Source organism: Mizuhopecten yessoensis, unplaced genomic scaffold, assembly GCF_002113885.1.
Source record: "Mizuhopecten yessoensis strain PY_sf001 unplaced genomic scaffold, ASM211388v2 scaffold7725, whole genome shotgun sequence".
Lineage (NCBI taxonomy): Eukaryota > Metazoa > Mollusca > Bivalvia > Pectinida > Pectinidae > Mizuhopecten > Mizuhopecten yessoensis.
In genome coordinates, this window is record NW_018407191.1 from 174,782 (window position 1) to 193,290 (window position 18,509).

General features: G+C 35.5%; 1 protein-coding gene across 3 annotated transcripts in view; it reads right to left on the minus strand.

The window, feature by feature from the left end:
* Positions 1-1,325: 1,325 nt before the first annotated feature.
* Positions 1,326-18,509, minus strand: part of LOC110454208 (AP-3 complex subunit beta-2-like) — a 54,350-nt gene continuing 37,166 nt past the window's right edge. For all 3 annotated transcript variants that reach the window (XM_021503591.1, XM_021503593.1, XM_021503592.1), the window contains 2 exons: positions 17,328-17,510; positions 1,326-4,266 (listed from right to left, as the gene is read on the minus strand). In XM_021503591.1, coding sequence (XP_021359266.1) covers positions 3,977-4,266; positions 17,328-17,510 — 473 coding nt within the window. In that variant the 3' untranslated portion in view covers positions 1,326-3,976. The remainder of the gene's footprint in view (positions 4,267-17,327; positions 17,511-18,509) is intronic.

Below are 18,509 nucleotides of genomic sequence, written 5' to 3' on the forward strand. Positions count from 1 at the left end.
AATACTTAATAAAAAATTTAATCAATTCATAGGAATTTAATCTACCAATATATGGCAGAAACACAAATAATTCAACATACTATTGATATTAAAAGCAAAGCCATTGTTTAGCAATACAAATAAAATCAAAATTCAATCCATTATTAATGGCAAATTCTTGTGGGTTTTTTATACAGCCGAAATATGTAGATGAAATGGTGGTGTTTTCCTTAGAGCACATGTTGGGCGGCTGGATCCAGTGGAACCCCATTAGGTTTACATACACCTACACATACCTCATACATCCAGGGATATCCCATTTCTGAGCCTTAGCTTCTTTAAGCCAATATACAAGTTCCTGAATAAAAGATCAGGCTTTCTATCAGTGGACAACTATATATGGTCTAGATAAATTATACATACACTGTGTATACTGTATATTTCCTTCCAGTCAAATGTTCGCCAATTACATATTAACGAAGTCCTTATTTCGCTCTTCACATGTAATTACCATATCTGGTATATGATGTTTACAAATATTTGCCGACATGATATATTCTCCCTCATTGCAGAGGGTGACAGTTAGACTGTGGCAAAACTTTTCTGGTAAACAGTATGATTTCAAATTTCAGCAAAATTTCTTTGATGATAATAAACTCAGCCTTAAATTTGGCCTTATGTAATCAAAATTTACAAAACAACGTAACGGAGGTTAAAAATGTCATATTATTTGGCTAGTCTGATGAAAGTTACTGAAAAGCCTGTGTTATTTGTCTAATATTTATATGTAATGAACATGGGAAAATCAAAATGATTGGTATTTCATATCGACAACATATCTTCACATTTTCATTGCACTTGTCCTAGATTTAAAAGCTTAAACCATTTAAGTCCTATTTCAATCTTAATTCTCTGGTCATTCACAGAATTGTTCCTTTTCTCATTTTCCAAGATTTCTCTGTTGACGTGTTGAGGGTACAATTTCCATTATCATATCCCATAGAGTATGACAAATATCAAAATCAGATGTCGTCATATGAAATATGACGAAACAATTAGCTTTCAAAAGGAGGTACATATGCATACAAGGAAAGAACGCAGATTACCAACGCCAATAATTAATTGTTTTGGTGAACATATTATTGCCATAATAGGAGAAATGAATAATACCCCATGATTAAGATCTGCCAGAAAAATCTCAACCCTTTGGGGGAGATTCTTGAATGTTTACTAAGCTCTCGACTAGTACTCTAAGCAAGCCTCGTGTTAGACAGTAAAATAATATCAGCCCTAAGTCAAAATTTCTTTGTCATACCCTCAATGTAGGTTTAGACTCTGTTTTTGCATTTATGATGTGACATCATAAATGTAATGTTGACATTAACTACATGTAGCAGTTAGCATGATTTTATTTCAATTACGGAGGCGACTTCTTGTGACCATTATCATTTCTAGGTGTGGACAATGTAAATTCATAGAATTACAAAGATTGAAATATGTGTTGGTATCGGCCAGGTATAATAAAACAAATTGTATAGTTCTTATATTTCAGCAAACACCACTGTATTTATCTAATTTTGACATAGTGTCAGAACAAACAATAATGCCATTGTTAAATTCAAAAGAACCTCCAAGTAGACATGTCTTTGTATTATATTTGCGATGGCGTTTGATGACGAACAGAGATGTCAAACAAATAGTTAGCCTTAGATATCCTGTGTTTTCACCAGTACATCCATCAGTCTGTCACATAAAACCGCTGATGTGATCAATACACCGACGGATACCGTAGGAAGTCTTTGACACTCCTACCTGACGACACTGGTTCCGCCTGACTGATCCCAGAAAACATGATAGTGTCCAGGGACGGCTATCAGGTCTAGAATGCATGCCCATGTTTTGAACAACACTTTAACTCTATACGACAAGATGTTTATTTTCACTGAACAAAAATATATTTCTATTGGTACCATGTTTCATTTTATACCATATTTCTCTTTGACAATAGACAAACAGCTTAGCCTGAAATTTAACTTTTATCACCTCCTGACCTTTGAACTACAACCTCTTTCTTTATCCTTATAGTTTTTGTGCACAGCTCTAGCAATTCTGGTGATTTTCCATTCATTTCTTCTTGAGAAAATAAAGTTTAAAATAGCAAATTTAGGTGATTGATGAAAAGAAATCCACATGAAGCAGAGGGAAATAAACTTCAATAAATCATTGGATGGTTGCTTACATGAAAAGTTTGATAATAATTACACTATACAGTATTTTTCTACTGAAGATAAACCCAGTATTCTCGATTTTCAAATGACCAAGCTGTTTTGTGCCACAGATGATTTCCCTTTTTTTCTGTAAACAATTTACTTTCCCTTTTATTCTCTGAACCATTAAATCATATTTGCAGTGAAATGTCTGATAAAATATTGCTACTTTCCCTCTGTTTGTGTTAATTTATTCCTAAAGTACAGTTAAAAATATGTGTTCCAAATACAAAGCACAAAATGTTTACTCATCTCCATTAACAAAAGCATAGGAAATTTTAACCTCAATTACTGTTTGGATAATGGAAATGACCCCTTCCATGGTCAAAATGATTTTGAAAAGTCTTATTTCACCTAAAACTATCATAATGCATTTGTATTGCAATTTTCCCCAACACACATTCATGGAGTCAACAAGTTTTTATCTAATGATCGAACCAGAAATGAATTGTGAAAATTTACGAAACAATAACGTTCATGCACAAATGTAGGCTTGACAAAGCTGCATGTTTGTATAGAAAGCATACGTATCAGTTACAAATAGAATAACAGGCAAGGAGGCAGTGATGCGGCAACATACGTCACATAACTCGTTAATCTAAATGTACATATGTCAGTTACACTACATTCAATTTCATATTGGCTGTCACTCATACGTATGTGACATTGCAATGCTACCTGATGTTGACGACCTCTCATACAGTGTCACCTTGTTATAATGCCGCCATTTGTCCAGCACAATTGTGATGTTGTAAAGAGGTTTGGTGATATATGGAAGAAAAATTAAACGCAAAATGAGAATCAAGAAGGAAAATCAGAACCTTGAAAAATGCTGGCAGTCAGTAGAGTGAAAAATGAAATGTGTGGCATTGTATCAAGTTGTTTTTGCGTTTATGTTTAAATCAGCCACTTTTAATAAACACTAACAATCTGTCATCAGGACTAAATAGATAGTTACCTTATAACACTTGAATTTTAAGAATTCTTCCAAAATAATTTGACATATCAGGATAAAAGGTACCTACATATATCATTTTCCTATAATGCTGTGAACATAATGACAACATAGAAAGTGAGAATCGCTGCATTGCAAAGTTATACTCACTCAAATGTGTGAAAAAAACAACCAATAAAATATTCACTTTACAGCATATTGAAAATTCAATTTGCAACATATCAGTAAAAGTCAATTTCATGCCCCCAAAGTCATCTTTAATATTTCATTTTGCTTACTGCCAACATGTTTTTAATGTCCCCTTTTCATCTTTTCTTTTCAATATTTCCTGTATATTTCAACATATCGCCACACCCGTTTTAAACCACAATATAGTCAGAAATTAGGTGCTTGCCCCCTTGGGCTTTATCGTAGGATAAATACAATACATGTTTAGCTTTCATCGACAACGTAAAATGTTAATAAAATAAAATGTTGACAAAACAAAAATTGTTCAACATCCCCTCAAGAATACATCTTAAACATGAACAGCTGATGTGAGAACTGGCCTTTCAGCTAAGACTACTTATGTTACATTGCAACCCCCTCCAATTTGTTCACTTACAAACAGTAGCCACAACAGTAAACATATTTCACATTAATACTTAAGATAGGTCCAAAATAATTATAGAACCAAAATAATTATAGAACTTTGAGAAAAGAATTTCTGTTTATCAAGCACTGGTTTATAAATTTTTTGTTTTTATAAAAACTTGTTGTTCAGAAATATTTGAGGCTAGCTCTTGCTCAGCAGGTTCTTAATTTCCTTGTGCAGCATCGTGCCGATGACCATTTTCTCACAATTAACGGTCAATTTGGCAGTTTCGTCCTTGGTCCGGACCGATATTAGTGTAAGAGTACCCGTGGCTAATGTGCGAGCGGCGAATATGAACAGGTTTTCATTCGAGGAGGGCACTTGTAATACATTGGCAACAGTGTGAACACATATACAAATAGACTTGGGATCGGACTTGGACGGTGCTAACTTCACATTTCCAGAATTCTCATGCATGCCACCAAGTTTTCCTGTAAAAAAAAAAAGAGAAAAAGAATGAAATATTGTTTTACTTATCAACAAAGGTTATTTGAGATAATTAATGAAATGTTTCAAGTAAGTCTTCCAAGAGAAAACTGACTAAAACAAATAGGTAAAACTGTACCATTGCATACATCGTGACATCTTTAAAGTCCAATGGTTATGCTTTTGATAAACATGTCCTTCTTTACCCTTAGAATACTGTAAATGTACTTATTTTAACACACCCAAAATTTAGAGCAACAACGAAACACATCAGCTCATAGATGAATCAGCACATCCACATAATATGTGATAGAAAACAAGATATTGGAACGTCAATTAAGCGCATTCATAATCTAGCACAACACCTAAAGCCCGAAAACTGCTAAAATAAGACTACCACTAAAATATATATGCTGACAGTATGTTTTGACTAGTATCATCTGCAATATAGCCCAAGGGTGAACATGATTATATCAAGAATGGAATCCTTGGAGTTTGAAGACAACATTAGGGCAGAGTATTTGTAAAACGTTTCTCATCATCAGGGTACTTTATAAATTTTTGCCTTTGAACAAACGAGTAATTAAGCTACAAATAAAAAAAGGATCTGACTTATACATGTATGTAGGTAGCTTTGCAGTATAGGTAAGAATATATATTGTTGAAATGAACACATGTTGAATTACTTCAAATTCTAGGATGAATTTTTTGGTGGTGGGAAATTATTGCAATTTATAGTAAAACACTTTGTGGACATATTGATCCCCTTAAAAAAGGGCAGAATGAAAAATCTTTCCAAACTAATTATGAAATAAGAAATAACATTTATTGGTAACTAATTATATAACAAGCACTGAAATATTTGAGATGGAACGATTATCAGACTTGGATGAACAAAGTTTCACAGTACAATGATACTTTTACTTGACCTTTTTGGGAGTAAATACAGTTTTGTTATCGACAAGTTTGATATCTAAAATAGGGTGGAATTCACTTGATATCATGCTACTTAATAACACAATTTGGTATGATATCATGTTGTTTAATGTTACATTATGGTTAATATCATGTTTTACGAACTTCCTACTTTCCGCTATATATATATTGAATTTAGTTTTGGTTTCATTGCAATGGAACTATTTTTGTTTAATGTTACTTATATGTACATACCAGGTACCCTTAAATTCATCCTGAAAGTAATTAATTTTTTGACAAGAAAATAATTAGTGTCTCGGTGAACATCACATTTCACAGCTGACATGTGATAAATACACTGCACTACTTATTGAACTTAAAATTGATTATTTGTCTCGCTGTAGTTAATGGCCATGTATTTCAATTTGAATAATTTAGGGCTACGACTGGGTCCAGACAGCTCTGGCGTCACAACATTGACACGAGGTGTTATCATTGTCCCAAAGATGACATTGACAAGATTACAATTATACTGTATTGACTAATATCTCATTCTGCCAGGAACATCAAAACCAAACTTTACCGAACACCTTATCATAATTTCAGGACTTCATGAATGCCTGATCACCAATGGCCAGTTTGAGATTTTCCATTTTGAACCCGGACTCTTCAGACACCTGAAGTTAAGGACATTCTATTGGTCTTACATAATTGGTTCCAAATTCTCTGCATTTTAACCCGAACATTAAGGACATTTTGTGGCCCTTAATGCCTAGTTTAAACTCTCTGCATTTTTTACCTTTCCTTAAATGACACATCCAACCAAGTAATTTAGTAGATTTTAGTTCAAATTTAGTTCACCCAAGTGATTCAGTCAATTTTAGTTTTGGTCCAACCAAGTGATTAAGTCGATTTTAGTTTTGATCCAACTAAGTAATTCAGTCGATTTAAGTTTAAATTAAGTCCAACGAAGGGATAAAGTCAATTTAAATTTTGGTCCCACCATGTCCAACTATATGAATCAGTTGACTTTAGTTTTGGGCCAACCAAGCAATTTAGTCGACTTTAGTTTTGGTCCATTACCAAGTGATTAATTTGATTTTGTTTTAATTAAGTCCAACCAAGTGATTTAGTTTATTCTATTTTTGGTACAACCAAGTGATTAAGTCGATTTTAGTTTTGGTAAAGGTTGCAATTAAATCAACCAAACATGTTTATTACTCTCGTAATTAAATACTGCACTAAAACAACTCCCACATCTCCCCTCGCCCGATCAGAGATATCAGCAAGCAGCTGCCTCAGAAATACAATGCTCTGGCCTGAGGTGCAGAAAAATATGTGTAGACGTTCAACAATTAGCTACCATTAGAAAAAATAATTCCATATGACGATGAATTATAAATGAAATAGGGCCATAATCGATAACGCATGCATTCAATTACAGAACAAATGACGGAGCATGATACCCCCCTGGTACAGCAAATGATATGTGAACTCAGAGTACAATAGGGAAATGCCCGACACTTCTGTACCCTAAAGGACATCCAAGGATCAACTTCCCTATTGAATAATCAGATATCCCTTTGTCATTAAACCCTACCCAATGTTCACATTTATAAACAGTGAAGATTAAGTATGTTTTATCATCAGTCAGACCACAGTGGCCACTGATCATATGGCCGAAGTCCTAAAATATATCTGTCGGACTGATGTCGAGGATTCGTCAGATGTCTGCATGGTTCTGTCAATTACATGATAGCTGTACATATCATGTAAGAGATCTGGTTTTGTAAAATTTCACAGCAGACACTCATCAGGACTAGAAGATTTTATGTCAAAGTTAAAGTGAAAATATTTCAATATAGTCAATATATACTGGCTAGGCCCAAGTAATGGGTGGGGGTAAGAGAATGTTCAAAATCTGCCTACAGCCCAGTACTATAAATGTGTCATTTCTACCCCAGTATACCCTTGTAAATATTAGATACTAACAGTATAATGTATGTCTGAGAGTTATATGAAGCTTGTAACTTATCTGGTTATAATCTAGTGTATTTGTAAAGGATACATAATGTACAGTTGCTTATTTTTTCATTCTGATTCCACTGACATTAAATTGTACAGTGTCCATCTTCATAGGTTGATGCGTCTTTTGTAATTTGTGTTTTGTTTTCAATACGTGTATTAAGTTCATTCTTTAATTTGATAAAGTAAACGATATCAAACAATACCAACATGATATATATATAAGGATAACCAGGATGGTTTTTGGGGTTACATGGTAAATACCGAAAAAACTGTATGCTCTTTCACAAAAGTGCACACAGGACATTTTTTGTACTTATATCTGCCGTTACCTTAACCCCAAAAATAATCATGGCTACCCGTAATAATTTAATTCAAAGAGATAGACAACATTTGTTAGTTTATAACAGATGAATATTTGTTAATTTCTGATAAAAACTTTTTTTTTTTACATAAAACACATCATTGCACAGTTTAATTTCATTCGCTGGCAACTTCAACCAATCAGATATTAGAATTACATACACTGCTCCAAACATTGCAGTGAATTAAGACACCATCACTTTTTGTGTTGTCTATTTCTTTAGGTTATACAAAATATATAACCTGAAAAGAGTCTAGCATTTGGGGAATAATCCAAATTAAATTATACAGTTTTAACGAAAACTGAATATCTCTCAAAATTCACTCCTGCTCTTGTAGCCTATGAATTGCGGCCACAATCTGCTGTCATGGTTACAATGAGGATGGTTAGTTATTTCCGGAGTAACGTTAAATAAATATGAAGTAAATAAATAAATAATATAATTGTGGTTTTCTCTGCCATCCATTGATGTAAAATGTTCTAAATCCCCAACTTTTCAATGAAAACATAATAAAACAATGAAGAGTTCCAATATTGACATATGAGCTTCAACAATTCAAACTCAAATTCCCATTCAAGTGAGAAAATACTTGATGAATAATCAGGTTATTGAATTATATTAAATGGTTTGTGAATATAACTTAGTATGAGAATGCTATTATATATGAACATGCTTTGTTTTTGTAGCTTCAACATTATGCCAAATGATTAGCGTTTTTTCCCTCAAATTTTCTCCATTTTTTATCGGAATTTTCTGCGGCTAATTACAATTGCTATTAAAACAAAATTTGATATACTGAAAGACAAGTTTGTATACAATAATCTGAGAATATTTTTATTCATTTGTGTTGACTGGTTTTTGAGGTATGACAAGTTATTCAGATGAAATCAATTTTACTGTGCCATTTTGTTCTTTGTCTTACAAAATAACGGCATTGAAAATTTATTTCCAAGAATAACTCACCACATTTTGATAATCGTTCCACTGAAAAATATGAAATGAAAAAAAATAGATCAATTTATTCTTTCAGGATGTCAAATTTCACTTCAGTGGCTCCAGGAGAACTCAATGAAAAATAAAGAGATGCGAATCCTTTTGGCACAATGCCCTGTATTTGTTTGAATTAAGTTATTACATAAAACAAATATAGAACCTTTTTCAGAAGGTTTGGGCGTCCTTAAATTACCTTGGATGTTAATAGGACGTTTAAAAAGAGGCCCAATGGGCCTGAACCACTCACCTGGTATTAATCTCACAAATAATCTTAAAAGTTGACTAAAATACAGCTACAGGCAGAATATCAGTGTTTGACTCATAAGAACCTAATTATTAAAAGATTTAAACATGTGACTCCTGTGACCTTAAATGTCAAACAAGGACATGAGGTTGAACAAAGTTTATAGTCGTCCAACCAAGCATGCTTCTGGCAAAATATCATTACCCTGGACCTTTTAGTAATACAGAACAAGTCATTTAAATATTTAAACATGTAGTAACCACTGTGACCTTGAATATGGGCGAAGGTCATTCATTTGAAAAAACCTAGCTGGTAGTCCTTAATCCCAGCATGTTACTGCATGGCCAAATATCATCACCCTTAGCCTTTTGCTTATTGAGAAGAAATCGTTTAAAGGTTTTAAACATATTTGACCCCTGTGACCTTTAATATATGTCGAGGTCATTCGTTTGAACAAACTTGGTAGTCCTTTATCCTAGCATGCTACTGGCCAAACAGCATCATCCTAGGACTTTTGGTTATTACGATGTTGCTTAAAGGTTTTAAACATATTTGACCATTGTGACCATGAAAAATTGTCAAGGTCATTCATTTTAACAAACTTGGTAGCGCTTCATCCCAGCATGCTACAGGCCAAATATCATCACCCTGAGCCTCTTGATTATTCAGAAGAAGTCGTTCAAAGATTTTAACATATTTGACCCCTGTGACCTTGGATATGAGTGAAGTTCATTCATTTGAACATATTTGGTAGCCCTTCATCCCAGCAACTAACTGGCAAAATATCATAACCCTAGGCCTCTTGGTAATTCAGGAGAAGTCGTTTAAAACCCTGCGACCTTGAAAATGGGCGAAGGTCATTCGTTTGAACAAACTTGGTAGCCCTTCATCCCAGCATGTTACTGGCCTAGGTGAAATATCATTATCCTTTCCCTCTTGGGTATTCAGAAGAAGTTGTTTAAAGGTTTTAAACATATTTGACCCCTGTGACCTTGAAAATGGGTGAAGGTCATTTGTTTTAACAAACTTGGTAGCTCTTCATTCCAGTATGTTCCTGGTCAAATATCATCACCCAAGGCTGTTTGGTTATTGAGAAGAAGTTGTTTTAAAGGTTTAAAACATATTTGATGCCTGTGACCTTGGAAATGGGAGAAGGTCTTTTGTTTGAATAAACTTGGTAACCCTTCATCCCAGCATGTCACTGGCCAAATATCATCACCATAGGCCTCTTGGTTCTTCAGAAGAAGTCGTTCAAAGATCTTAACATATTTGACCCCTGTGACCTTGAAAATGGATGAAGGTCATTTATTTGAACAAACTTGGTTGCCCTTGATTCCAGCATGCTACTGGCCAAATATCATCATCCTAGGCCTTTTGGTTACTGAATAGAATTTGTTTAAAGTAAGTTGACGCCAGATAGATGGACGCCGGACGCCGGACGGACAGACAGACGGACGCCACACCATCGCATAAGCTCACTTGCCCTTTGGTCAGGTGAGCTAACAAAATACAAGAGGCCCAATGGGCCTGCATCGCTCACCTGGTATAAATCTCACACTTGAAACCTTAAAAGTTATCTAAAATATAGCTACAGGCAAAATATCAGTATTTATGATTAAAATTCATTCAAAAGAACCTGTTATTATTTTTTAAAACATTTCACCCCTGTGACTGAAAGTCGAACAAAGTCATTATGTTGAACAAATTTTATAGCCTTTCATCTCAGGATGCAACTTACAAAGTATCAACATCCTGGGACCCATAGTTATTCAGAAGAGGTCGTTTAAAGATTTTAAACAAATTTGACCCCTGTGACCTTGAATATAAGTAAAAGTCATTCACTTTAACAAAGATAGTAGTCCTTGATCCCAGCATGCTACTGACAAAATATCAACATCCTGAGCCTTTTGGTTATTCAGAACAAGTTGTTTAAAGGTTTTTTATGCCGAGCCAAGGCATAAGCTCACTTGGCACTTCGTGCCAGGTGAGCTAATAACCAAACAGAACATTTGGCCTTATACAGATCTATTTTTATTTCAGTTTTCAACAAATTGTAACATGTGAGATCAGAACCATTCACACGTAAAAGCATGAATTATGGAGGTAACCGAAGAGAAAATTGGAAATGTATTCTGGTTTTCCACTTTATTGCCCAACCACTAAGCCCTTTGGAGATAGAATGACAGACAATTAGAAATTCAAGCCCATTCTGTCAAGGAAGCTTAAATACTTCAAATTTAGCTAAAAGCTTTTCAGGTTTTCAGGAGTAGAAACAATTAAGGTTGGTTTTTCTTTATAACCTAATAACAAGTCACATGGGTTGTTCTGTATTTCAACTTCAATTTGATTTGTAAGATATCTAGTTTTGTGCTAATCAATATTTAATGAGTGACTGATTTAGTATTTCAGCAATATTTGCACTGCAGGTTATGCAAGATACAACATTTGTACTAGTGAATGCCTGGTATTGTATCTAAGGTATAATACCAGATATTTGTTTTTGAAGATATCTGGGCTTGCGTAATTATAGTATGATATACATTGTGAACCAATATTTTCGGCCAGAACAATTTCATAGAGATAAATTGTGTGAAATAAATTAACCAGACATTGTCTTTCTTCCCTAAAAAACCCTCCAGTCCTTCCCTTGTATATTATTATATATAATATATATACTAATGTAAGATAACCCTACCAATTAACTTTTTCGCCATCTACTTTATTTTTTAGAAAGGTAAGTTTCTGAACATCGGCTTCTATGTACTTAACTGTGTAATGTTCTCTTCTTTCTTTGTAAATTTTAATTATACAAAAGGAGTTTCAGCACAAAGATAGAATATCATTAATTTCTTCTTTACTGTTAGTACACCGCCACAAATGTTCTATATTATAGGTACTTCTACACCTAACAATAACTGGACAGAGAAACCAATGACACAGCAGTAGGTCTAAATAATTTCAGTTCAAATAATCTGGTTGACTGCGTCAACACGAAATAAATTGGAGGATAATTAAGTCGGCGTTGCATGCATAACGTTAACGTGACCCGTGAGTGTTAGACAAACACGAACCAGCAATAATTGATGGGTGATATTGATGAAGTGGAAGCTACCTGTACGCTTTACCTGTACAGAACACACCTGACAGGTGACAATGTTAACATTGATCTGTGTAATACAGTAAATGTTCCCAACATTTTGATTGAAATAAAACTTCAAATCAATGAGATTTGATTTAAAATGAATTCAATGACACAAAACTTGAACATTTAAAACCCTATTACTTTCCCACTCAAGATTTCAGGATATAATTAATAGCACTTTCTTTGTATGTCACATCAATACAATTTAAAATTTGTTAAAAAATATTGAAATGATTTATATTAAGCTTGAAAACATTTATTTGGCACCTCTCCTGAGATTTAGTGTAAGATTTTTGGAAAAAATTCTAGTTTTTTAAAACATTATTTGCCTCTTGGTTAACCAGATGATATAAAGGTAAATTGTGAACAGTGTAAACCTTCTTAATTTCGGTATCAGGGAAATCAAAATTGAAAATGAATTAGTTTGGAGAACATTTACTATATTAGTCTCTGTAGATACATTGATTAGTTTTGGAGCCTGACAGGTACAATAAAGATCTACAAAGTATATTGTGTACTACCGGTAGTGGGATCAATAAACAGCCACAGCAACCACAGGTTGATAAGGACACTGATGTTGACGCTGTCAACCTCTCCATCACATAACACTGATAGTGTCAGCAACACACCCTGACAATGTCAGCAACTTCAACCTGACAAGTTCAACAATGTCAATCTGTACTATACAGACCCTAACAATGTCTATCTGTACTACAGACCCTAACAATGTCTATCTGTACTACAGACCCTAACAATGTCAACAACACATCTTGACAAAGTCATCACTGTTACTTTGTACTACAGACCCTGACAAAGTCAGTACTGTTACTATGTACTACACACCCTGACAATGTAAGTACTGTTACTATGTACTACAGACCCTGACAATGTCAATACTGTTACTATGTACTACAGACCCTGACAATGTCAGTACTGTTACTATGTACTACACACCCTGACAATGTCAGTACTGTTATTATGTACTACAGACCCTGACAATATCAGTACTGTTACTATGTACTTCAGACCCTGACTATGTCAGTACTGTTACTATGTACTACATACCCTGACAATGTCAGTACTGTTACTATGTACTACACACCCTGACAATGTCAGTACTGTTACTATGTACTACACACACACCCTGACAATGTCAGTACTGTTATTATGTACTACAGACCCTGACAATATCAGTACTGTTACTTTGTACTACACACCTTGACAATGTCATCACTGTTACTATGTACTACAGACCCTGACAATGTCATTACTGTTACTATGTACTACAGACCCTGACAACGTCAACATTGTTACTATGTACTACAGACCCTGACAAAGTCAACAACACATCTTGACAAAGTCATCACTGTCACTATGTACTACAGAACCTGACAATGTCAGTACTGTTACTATGTACTACAGACCCTGACAAAGTCAACAACACATCTTGACAAAGTCATCAATGTCACTATGTACTACAGAACCTGACAATGTCAGTACTGTTACTATGAACTACAGAACCCGACAATGTCATTACTGTTACTATGTACTACAGACACTGACAATGTCAGTACTGTTACTATGTACTTCAGACCCTGACAATGTCAGTACTGTTACTTTGTACTACTATACAGACCCTGACAATGTCAGTACTGTTACTAGGTACTACAGACCCTGACAATGTCAGTACTGTTACTATGTACTACAGACCATGACAATGTCAGTACTGTTACTATGTACTACAAACCCTGACAATGTTAGTACTGTTACTTTGTACTACAGAACCTGACAATGTCAGTACTGTTACTATGTACTACAGAACCTGACAATGTCATTACTGTTACTATGTACTACAGACCCTGACAGTGTCAACACTGTTCCTATGTACTACAGACCCTGACAATGTCAGTACTGTTACTTTGTACTACTATACAGACCTTGACAATGTAAGTACTGTTACTATGTACTACACACCCTGACAATGTCAGTACTGTTACTTTCTTCTACAGACCATGATAATGTCAATACTGTTACTATGTACTACAGACCCTGACAATGTCAGTACTGTTACTATGTACTACAGACCCTGACAATGTCAGGACTGTTACTTTGTACTACACACCCTGACAATGTCAGTACTGTTACTATGTACTACACACCCTGACAATGTCAGTACTGTTACTTTGTTCTACAGACCATGATAATGTCAATACTGTTACTATGTACTACAGACCCTGACAATGTCAGTACTGTTACTATGTACTACGGACCCTGACAATGTCAGTACTGTAACTATATACTACAGACCCTGACAATGTCAGTACTGTTACTATGTACTACACACCCTGACAATGTCAGTACTGTTACTATGTTATACACACCCTGACAATGTCGGTACTTTTACTATGTACTACAGACCCTGACAATGTCAGTACTGTTACTTTGTACTACTATACAGACCCTGACAATGTCAGTACTGTTACTATGTGCTACAGACCCAGACAATGTCAGTACTGTTACTATGTACTACAGACCCTGACAATGTCAACACTGTTACTATGTACTACAGACCCTGACAATGTTAGTACTGTTACTTTGTACTACAGACCCTGACAATGTCAGTACTGTTACTATGTTATACACACCCTGACAATGTCAGTACTTTTACTATGTACTACAGACCCTGACAATGTCAGTACTGTTACTATGTACTACGGACCCTGACAATGTCAACACTGTTACTATGTACTACAGACCCTGACAATGTCAACACTGTTACTATGTACTACACACCCTGACAATGTCAGTACTTTTACTATGTACTACAGACCCTGACAATGACAGTACTGTTACTATGTACTACGGACCCTGACAATGTCAACACTGTTACTATGTACTACACACCCTGACAATGTAAGTACTGTTACTATGTACTACATACCCTGACAGTGTCAACACTGTTACTATGTACTACAGACCCTGACAGTGTCAACACTGTTACTATGTACTACAGACCCTGACAGTGTCAACACTGTTACTATGTACTACAGACCCTGACAGTGTCAACACTGTTACTATGTACTACAGACCCTGACAGTGTCAACACTGTTACTATGTACTACAGACCCTGACAGTGTCAACACTGTTACTATGTACTACAGACCCTGACAATGTTAGTACTGTTACTATGTACTACAGACCCTGACAATGTCAGTCCTTTTACTATGTACTACAGACCCTGACAATGACAGTACTGTTACTATGTACTACGGACCCTGACAATGTCAAAACTGTTACTATGTACTACAGACCCTGACAATGTTAGTACTGTTACTTTGTACTACAGACCCTGACAATGTCAGTACTGTTACTATGAACTACAGACCCTGACAATGTCAGTACTAGTATTATTACTATGTACTACAGACCCTGACAATGTAAACACTGTTACTAGGTACTACAGACCCTGACAATGCCAGTACTAGTACTGTTACTAGTACTACAGACCCTGACAATATCAGTACTAGTACTGTTACTATGTACTACAGACCCTGACAATGTTAGTACTGTTACTTTGTACTACAGACCCTGACAATGTCAGTACTGTTACTATGTACTACAGACCCTGACAATGTCAGTACTAGTACTGTTACTAGTACTACAGACCCTGACAATGTCAGTACTAGTACTGTTACTAGTACTACAGACCCTGACAATATCAGTACTAGTACTGTTACTATGTACTACAGACCCTGACAATGATAGTAATGTCACTTTTTACTACAGACCCTGACAAAGTCAGTACTGTTACTATGTACTACAGACCCTGACGATGTTAGTACTGTTACTTTGTACTACTATACAGACCCTGACAATGTCAGTACTGTTACTTTGTACTACAGACCCTGACAATGTCATTACTGTTACTATGTACTACAGACCCTGACAATGTTAGTACTGTTACTATGTACTACAGACCCTGACAATGTCAGTACTGTCACTATGTACTACAGACCCTGACAACGTCAGTACTGTTACTTTGTACTACAGACCATGACAATGTCAACACTGTTACTATGTACTACAGACTCTAACAAAGTCAGTACTGTCACTATGTACTACAGACCCTGACAACGTCAGTACTGTTACTTGGTACTTCACACCCTGACAATGCCAACAGTGTTACTATATATACTACAAAGACGAATATCCCACACAACATGTGGTTGCACTTTTAACATTTTGTAATATAGATACAGTAAGCTTATAGTGAATTACACTGCATCATACAGCTGTTTCGTCCTTCTAGGACTCATTGAGGATGCTAGGAGCCAAAAATGTGGAAACCCTCATCGTCTAAACTACTTTTAAACAGAGGGGCAGGTGTGTAAACCCTAACAATGCCAGCACTGTTACTATGACCATTGTTGCATCATTAGAGACAATTCAATTCATTTTAAAACAAGTAAAAAACTAGAACTGTAAGCTAAAGGCTAACTAAGGCAAAGCAAATAGTCTCCCAACAGTAACAAGTATTTCGCAAAAAGGGGCATAACTCCACCAAAAAGGGTTGAAATCCCAAATTAAAATGCCGGTGCACAACTACATAAGATACCAATCATTCATGCAAAGTTTCAATGAAATCCACCTGTTAGTTAAGGAGGAGTTGCACGGACAAGTATTTCGCACAAAGGGGCATAACTCCATCAAAAAGGGTCCAAAATCCCAAATTAAAATGCCAGTGCACAACTACATAAGATACTGATCATTCATGCAAAGTTTCAATGAAATCCACTTGTTAGTTAACTTAAGGAGGATTTGCACAGACAAGTTACTGTGGACGACAGATAGATGTATCTTATGTAGTTGTGCACCGCATTTTAATTTGGTATTTCGACAGACAGACAGACAGACAGACAGACAGACAGACAGGGTGATTCCAGTATACCCCCCTAACTTCGTTGCAGGGGTATAATAAGTTTTATCAACTTCTTTAAATCACTCTTGTTGTCCTTGATGGCAGCAGAGTGCAGGGGGAGTTGGAGGAAACCCACAAGTATGGGAGTGTCGCATGAACTATACTGAAAAATAGAAATTCTAGCAAGTTGAAGCGTTAGTGTTGTGATTCTTCAAACTGATCGCAGAGTAGAATTTTTCAGATTGACAATATTTCTGAAGTCTATATACACAATTTTTTTTGGTTATAATCTATACAATTTCTATATAAATATCGCATGTGGATACTTCCTGGCTAATTTACTAAACATTAAAAACTATTTTCGTTTCCATGCTGCGATAATTTGCACTTTTGCAGTACTTCAGGTCCCAGTTGTAATTAACAACTAATGCCCCGTATTGAGACTAACATTAATATTTACTGACCTTGCTGCTGTAAAAATTCACTCTCACTCATGGTGTGGGGCAGTAGAAGTTCTCCTACAGGAGCCGTGATGCTGGCGGCAAACTTAGTGTCCTGGGTACAGATATCAAACTTAGCTGGCTGGGTTGTGTCATTAAAGTTGATAGCCAGCAGCACTGAAGTAGATGCGCCTTGTCCCAAAGAAGCTGAAAAAAGAATCAAGTCCATTAGAAAACATAGCCCTATACATTAAAGTTGTCCATAGTCACAATACATCTCCAGCACACACGCAGGCATACACACATAGGGGGATATTAGCCAGGTGGCATAGGACTAGTAGTTAGCGCCTGATAAGGCAGCTCCTGCGAATTCCTCAAAAATGTGTATATCCTAATTGTATTAATTGTATATTTATGTACTGTAAAGCGCTTTAGAGTGGCTTATGTTAGCTAGATAGGGCGTTATATCAAATGTTGTATATTATTATTATTATTATCATTACGAAACCATGGCAAGCTACTATGGGTTGCCAAATTCAAGAAGGGCTAAACAATGGTGAACTCCCATATAATCAAACAACTCAAAACTATAGAGACTTTGAGCACGCTCACTAATTAAGACAACTTTATCTTATCTAGATAACGAAACTTTGTTTGCAAGGGTTATGATAAACAAATCACAGAAACCTTCCATCATGCACATCTACATATGATGTACTTAATTGACTGTGCCAAGTTACAAAACAACCCAACAAACAGTTTAGGGATGAGTTGCACTTATAACGTTTCGGGAGTGGAAAGTTACAGTTTCAATGGCCATAACTCCAGGTAAAATAGTTGAATAGCAAATTCCTCTCTTCATGCACATGTATATATGATGAACTTTCACTGTGCCAAATTAGGAGAAGTTGCTCTTAATTACAAGATCATAGACAGACGGATGGACAGGATGATTCCCAAAACATACCCCCATGAGCAAATTGTGACTTTTGTGTTAATTCTACAGTTGAAAAGGGAAAGTATGAAAGTGTGAAGGAGGAACACAGAATGGGAAAGATGGAAAGTGTGAAGGAGGAACACAGAATAGGAAAGTATGAAAATGTGAAGGAGGAACACAGAATGGAAAAGTATGAAAGTGTGAAGGAAGAACACAGAATGGGAAAGTATGAAAGTGTGAAGGAGGAACACAGAATGGGAAAGTATGAA